This window comes from Wasmannia auropunctata, unplaced genomic scaffold, assembly GCF_000956235.1.
Source record: "Wasmannia auropunctata unplaced genomic scaffold, wasmannia.A_1.0 LD336048.1, whole genome shotgun sequence".
Taxonomy (NCBI): domain Eukaryota; kingdom Metazoa; phylum Arthropoda; class Insecta; order Hymenoptera; family Formicidae; genus Wasmannia; species Wasmannia auropunctata.
The window spans coordinates 584,152-591,617 of NW_012026842.1; the positions used below are offsets into that span (position 1 = coordinate 584,152).

The following is a 7,466-nucleotide window of genomic DNA, read 5'->3' on the forward strand; positions in this document are numbered from 1 at the left end:
CACACACACACACACACACACATGCGCACAGAAATGGTTTAAATATTTTCTAACTGGTTGATATGTGCAATTACAAACAAAATATTGACACTAATAATGAGTGATATATTAAGTAATTTAAATTTTGTTAACAATTTTTAGTATCTACTTTGGCTTGTTTAGATCGTATAGCTATAATTCCGATAGAAGAAGAATAGTGGATATATTTATCAAGCAAATAATGTATATGTGTGCTACGTAATATTCCGTTCAGAAATTATTTATCATTATTTTGTATAGGTATCTGCTATATGCCATTACCAATTATGAAACCAATCGAATTCGTAGACAGGACAGCGTGATCGTTTTTGATGCCGTTTGTAAGGGTGCCAACTCTAATCTGCTTGGCGTCAATTTTGTTTTAAGTTTTGTTGAAATATATCACAAAAAAATAGAAAACTAGTAAGCTGTTTTTATATAATACAATAATTATGCGATATAAATATGCGATAGTAATATATATTAACTAAAAGAAGTAAAATCCCATTCGAGTCGCGTAAATAAATACGAGATATTAATAGAATGTACTAACGTAGATATAATTGTATTACAAATAACTCTTAAAATATATTTTTTTAACTTCTTTTGAGAAGTATACAGATTTATTTAAATGATATCGATGGATATATATAAGATCATTTCTACTTTGATTTATAAGTATGCTATCTTCCTTTTTAGCCACGATGAGGGCATAATAGCTTTCCTCAGTCAAGCGTCGAAGTATCTCTCTACCGTCGAATTAGTGAACAAATTCGAAGAACTCATAGACAGTCGCAAGGTAGATTTCAAACAGTCAATTCGAACAGTTTTGAAGCGATCCTTAAAGATCGCTCAGTTTGAATTGGTATGGTATAACTTCTATGCAAGGTCTATAATTCAATGGCTACGAGCACCCCATTTCAAGCCAGCATTTCGCCTACCAACGAATATAAAACCTAAAAGATATGTCATTTCCATTACGCCTTATCTTGAGGGGAATTTTACGTTCGATGGAAAGGTGAGGATCTCAGCAGACATTGTGCAACCGACAAGCCTGATCATTTTGCACTCGTCAAAACTTGAACATCGCAAAGTGAACGTGACGGCCGATCGGAAACGAGTTAACATTCTAAAAAAGAAGATTGTAAACGAATATGACTTTTACGTGATATATCTTGAAAAAAAACTAAGAGCTAAAACGAAATTGATCATCGAAATTGAATATACAGGTCATTTGAATGCGACAGAGCATTATGGCTTTTACAAAAGTTCTTACGTGAATGACAAGGGGGAAACAAGGTAACGTTGAACATTATTATCCACTCAATTTATGTCAAGCAAGTTAGAAATAAATATTTTTTCTATTCTAAGAAACTTATGTTTTTATAAAAATACTGAGAAAAATTTCTAAAAATTAATGTACATATATGTATTTACTATTATTTATTGCAATTATTTATTTCACAATGGTGCTTCAACAATAATTTAATTTGAAATTTTTAATTGTCAGTTTTATATAAAAAAAATTAGATTTAAAAAGAAATTAAGTATAAAAAGTGTAAAAGAGAATTTTTCTATATTTATGTTCTTTTTTATTTTTAATTAAAATTCTTACATTAAATATTAAAGTGTAAATATTAAATATTAAAATGTAAAATGTTTCATATAGATGGCTTGCAACCTCAAAGTTTGAACCTACTAACGCCAGAAAAATGTTCCCTTGCTTCGATGAACCAGCAATGAAAGCGATATTCGATATTCATGTTATTGTACCGTCAAATTACGAAGCCATCAGTAATATGGAACAGTCTACAAAAAAGAATCTGTATGTATTATGTAAATTTCAATGTATTTTTTAAAAAGAATTGAAATGTTTCCCTTTCTCACAAAATTTTCAATCATTTGCACATGTTTCACTTTAATATTATGTTATTATTACTATTATTTATCTTAAATAAGAATTTAACAATATTAATATTAATATGTCTTGATAAAAATGTGCTTGAAAGACGTTGTTTTGAATATCATATATGATTTTTATACAGTTTTAACAATAGAGCGCGTTATCAGCGCATTCGCCATTATAAGAACAAAATTATATGGTTTTTATATATTCCGTCGAAACAAAACGATTAAAATCACTTTTTTAACAAATTGTTGCAGAGGTGGTCGTGTTATGTACCACTTCAAAGAGTCAGTGCTGATGTCAACGTATTTAGTGGCACTTATCGTTTCCGATTTCAAGTCTATATCTGTACAAACGAATAGAACCAGATTCGCTGTGTTCGCACGTCCCAACGCCATCAATCAAGCCCGTTATGCTTTATCCGTAATGTCTCCATTGGTGAATTTCTTCGAAAATACATACAAACAGGAATATCCGCACTCACAGCTTCTTATGGCTGCGATACCCGATTTCCCATCAGGCGCAATGGAGAATTGGGGCCTTATAACATACAGGGAAACGTTAATGTTATTCGACAAGAATCACTCACCGATTACAAGCAAGAAGAATATCAGATCTGTGATTGCTCATGAGATCGCCCATCAATGGTTCGGAAATTTGGTCAGTCCTCTGTGGTGGAAGTATCTATGGTTGAACGAGGGATTTGCTAGATACTTCCAATATCACGCTCCCGCTCGTGTACGTATAATTATGTAAAGTAAAATATTCCGCCGATATAATGTCAATTTTATATAATTACATCACAAAAATTATGTTTAAATCTTTATAGTACACCGCAAGTAATTTTTCCACGAGATATTAAGAAGTTTAAGATCTTTTTAATCTATACAAATTACACAACACAGAAATCTTTTTCTATTGTACATACACCCTATTTTGGGTGGATTCTACACTTTAGTATAATAAAATAAATTTATTATTTGCATTAGGCATTTAATGACATGGCATTGGAATCGCAATTTGTGGTAGAGCAAGTACATCTTGCTTTAATTGCAGACAGTTCCCAATTTACACACCCTATAAGTCGTGACGTTACAACTCCTTCTGAAATTCAAAGTAACTTCGATACAATCACTTATTCCAAAGGTGGTAGCCTACTGAGAATGATCGAAAAGGTATACGGAATCGATGTGTTCAATGACGCATTAACTGACTATCTTAATAAATGGTATGTAGCAATAATGTTTTTCTTAATACAAATATTATTGTTTAATAACAAAAAGTTCTCTAATTTTAATCAATAATTATTTCGACCCAAATGTTTAGACCGACTGGATTAATTGTTACATATTTAAATTTACAGATAAATATAGGTATAAATATTTTATTTATAATTTATAAAATGTAATCAATATTTGTATATTTTTAATTATTTGCATAATGATATATTAACTGCCAAATTAAAATATTTAATATGATATAAAAGAAGTTTTAAATTAGCTAAATAGGTTTCTTAATATATATAATTCAGTTTAAGTTTTATCAAAAGGCAAATAAATCGTGATAATTGAATCAATGCAAATAAAAAAAACTATCTATGGCAGATATACGTATATCTATTTATTGAAAAATGCGTGAAAATATCGTTCTAATGCTTAAAATACGATGAATTAAAATTTTATTTTGTAATCAGTACACTTCTGTTAGAAAGAAAAAAAATCACTTTCTGATTAATTTCTTAGGAAATACAGCGTTGCCACGCCAGAAGACCTGTACGCATCTTTTCAACTAAAACTGAATGAAAAAGGATATCAAACACTGAAACACAATGTCAAAGTCTATTTAGACACTTGGACAACTCAACCTGGCTATCCAGTCATTAATGTCGCTGTTACAGAAAATTTCATAGTTATAGAACAAAAACGTTTCTTCTTAAAACAGCTAAATAAATCTGATAATACTATTTGGCACATCCCAATTACGTGGGCATCAGTCGAGAATAAGTCAGAATTCTTTAATACAACGCCGATATTTTGGATGACAGAAAGAAAAATAAGAAGAAGAAAATTGTCAGATTTGTCACTTTTAATATTTAACACGCAGCAATCAGGTAATTAAATAAAATAAATTTGAAATTGATAAACCAGAAAAAATGTTAAATGTACTATACTAAACATTTTGACTTTTAAAAATATTTAATATACGCATCTGCATTTATCGATGATATTATACGTATATATTCGCTATTTGAGATTTTTGCATTTACAAATGCGCACATTTGTTTTCCAGGTTATTACCGTGTAAATTATGATAAAAAAAATTGGATACAACTGATTGATTATCTTAAAAATGAGAATTTTGAAACAATTCATGAAATCAATCGCGCAGCATTGATTGATGATCTTATGAATCTTGCAAGAGCAGCATACGTTGATTACGAGATTGCTATATCTGCCATAATGTATTTGGAAAAAGAAAATAATTATTTACCCTGGCGTGCGTTTTTCAATAATTTGCTTTACCTGAACAACCGTTTTAGAGGAAGCGAGATGGAAGACATATATAAAGTACGTGTGTTATAATTATATATAAATGCGTGTATTATAATTTTAATACATTGCATATAAATTAAAAATTAAATTTCCTTATAACTTCTTTGAATTTATTATTAAAATATATAATTTCTATAAAACTTTTTTTGTAATAATCTACATTTAATGCACAATTATATTTAAAAAATATAATTATTTTAAAATTTTACATTTCGTATTTATTATAGCTCTCAAGAAGCTTTTCTTTTTCTTTTTATTTGAACGATATTTCTCAGTTATACATATTTTATTAATATATATTTAAATTAAATTCTATTTAAAAAATGCAAATCTGTTTCAACTTTTGAATCGTGTCATTCAATTTCCACGAGATATATTTTCATGAGAATTTTCATAAATGATTGTACAAAAAAAAATGCGTAATAATATGCGTATATCTTTTTCAGAAATGGATAACATTCTTAATAGGACGAATTTACGCACAATTAGGCTTTGAGGATACCCCGAGCGACAACGATCAAATTAGGATATTCAGAATACATACTCGCAGATGGGCCTGTAAATATATAGATATATCACATTGTAAAGTGTACGCTCTAAGATATTTTCAAAAATTCCAACATTCAAAAATGTAAGTCCAAGAACGAATTAAAATAATTTTTTTGTTTAGCATAAAATCTGTAGAGATGGTTATATATAGTACATCATTTTCATTGTAATTGTGAAAAAGATATATATAGAAACATAAAGATATAAATAAAAATAAGATATGTAACCTTATATTAGTTAAATTTAAATTATTGACTTTTTTGTAGAATACCTCCAAATTACCGCGATGTCGTTTACTGTACAGCTATGAGATTGGATATGACACGGACTACTTATAACTTTCTCTGGAAGGAATATTTAAACAGCAATGTCGTCACAGATAAACTTGTAATTCTTAATTCATTAGCTTGTTCAGAAAATAAAGATGTTTTAGAAACGTAAGTATAATCGTTGTAAGTATATCCTTTTCATTGTCTACATCAAGGTGTCATTAAAAATAATTGATTGGTATTCATATAAATTACATTTATTAAATATTTTATAAAATATAATAGCGTATGTTGTGTAGAAATTACAAAGACTTCAAGTTATTCTGCAAATTTTCTAATATTCACATTTGTAACGCCGTTTTAATAAAACTTTATGAAGAGAAACATAATTTATTTAGTAGTTTAAAAAAATTGCAATGCTAATCTAATATGAATAATAATACACTTATCCATTTTTTATATTAAATCAAGATTATTGAGGGATGCAATCGCAGAGAATTCATCTATACGGTATCAAGATTGTGGAAGTGTATTCCAAAGTATTTATAGTGCAAGTTTAATTGGCGTTGAAGTTGTCATAAAAGTGATTGAAACGTATTACGATGATATATTGCATCGACAGTAAGTAAATAATTTTGCGCAATAATCCAAATCCAAATAACGCAATATAACATCATTTTTAACAATCATTTTTGTTTACAGTTTTAATAATTATTCAAAAATCTCCAGTTTAGTAAAAGCTTTGGCATTGAGATTATCTACTGTTGAGCTCTTTAATCAGGTAGTTTATCATATCTCGTACATTTTAACAAATTTTATCTAAACAAAATAGCAAAAGAAACATCTATATCAAATTCTAGAAATTTTTTTATAAAAACGATATATAATTAAATAACTTTTCTATACATATACATGGTACACATTTTATTAAATATTAAATTAAAAAGAATCAATTCAATAATTAAGTAGACTAAAATATACAATCATTAATAAAAATTAATAAAATAATAGAGCTTTTTAAAATTTTGATTAAAAATTGAACTCATTGAAATATATAATTCTTTTGCTACAATTTTCACATTTTATCAAATATTTTATACAAACAAGAAAAATCCTTGAAAATATGAAAAATGCAAATTATTATCTTGTCTAGAATTAATCAGCCAATATCTATTCAATAGAATTTATTTTTTTTATTTGCAGTATAAAAAATTACTCGACTGGCTAGTTAATAAAGAACCAAAATTTAAAAAAAACATCAAATTCTACTTAAAAATAGCAGAACATGAAATTTATTGGTACAGAGGAAGAGTATCAGAAATTATTGAAGCATTGAACAATCAATTTCTAAATACGTATCAAAAATATAAATATTTACCGAAGACACTTTATCCAAAACTGTATAACGTACATCTCACACCTTATATGGAAAAAGGCGTCTTTGAAGGAAAAGTGGAAATATATATGACAGTTCGGGAAAATACTACGTTGATAGCTCTCAATTCTCACAAACTTGATATCTTAAATATCACAGTTTTCAGAAATGGCGCAGAAATAAAATTGCAGAATTATACGGAGCATATCCCGCAACAATTAAGAATATATTTATCCAACTACGTATATACAAATGAGGAGATAATGGTGGAAATCCATTTTAACGGGACACTTAATGATGATCTGAATGGATTCTATCGTAGTTCATATTTCGATAATAATACAACGCACCAGTGAGTACAATAATAATATGCAATAATAAATAATTAATACATAATATTGATATAATTTATTAAAAAGAAAGAAAAATATTTTGTAATTTAACTTTTCAATTTCTAATTCTTGTTGTATGACTTAATATAACGTTAATATAATGTTAATACGCGAAAACAATAATATATATTTAAATAATTGTATCTATTTCTAATATTTATTTGTTCTTTTACAGTTGGCTGGCTGCAACTCAATTCCAGCCTATGTATGCAAGACAAGTTTTTCCATGCTTCGACGAACCAGCATTTAAATCGAATTTCACAATTAATATTCAGAGGATGATTTATTACAATTCTCTGAGCAATATGCCACTCAAAACAAAAACTACAATTTCAAAGTAAGTGAATAAAAATATGCTTAAAAAATTTGGATATATATATACAAATATATATATATATATATATA

At 27.7% G+C, this 7,466-nt stretch overlaps 1 protein-coding gene across 1 annotated transcript in view; it reads left to right on the top strand.

The window, feature by feature from the left end:
* The window catches only part of LOC105451677, a 16,527-nt gene that overhangs the window by 6,064 nt on the left and 2,997 nt on the right, over positions 1-7,466 (top strand). The window contains exons 11-23 of the mRNA XM_011692278.1: positions 280-441; positions 718-1,317; positions 1,688-1,843; positions 2,182-2,662; positions 2,914-3,152; positions 3,667-4,034; positions 4,214-4,491; positions 4,923-5,107; positions 5,292-5,462; positions 5,766-5,915; positions 5,997-6,075; positions 6,498-7,021; positions 7,237-7,398. Coding sequence (XP_011690580.1) covers positions 280-441; positions 718-1,317; positions 1,688-1,843; positions 2,182-2,662; positions 2,914-3,152; positions 3,667-4,034; positions 4,214-4,491; positions 4,923-5,107; positions 5,292-5,462; positions 5,766-5,915; positions 5,997-6,075; positions 6,498-7,021; positions 7,237-7,398 — 3,555 coding nt within the window. The remainder of the gene's footprint in view (positions 1-279; positions 442-717; positions 1,318-1,687; positions 1,844-2,181; positions 2,663-2,913; positions 3,153-3,666; positions 4,035-4,213; positions 4,492-4,922; positions 5,108-5,291; positions 5,463-5,765; positions 5,916-5,996; positions 6,076-6,497; positions 7,022-7,236; positions 7,399-7,466) is intronic.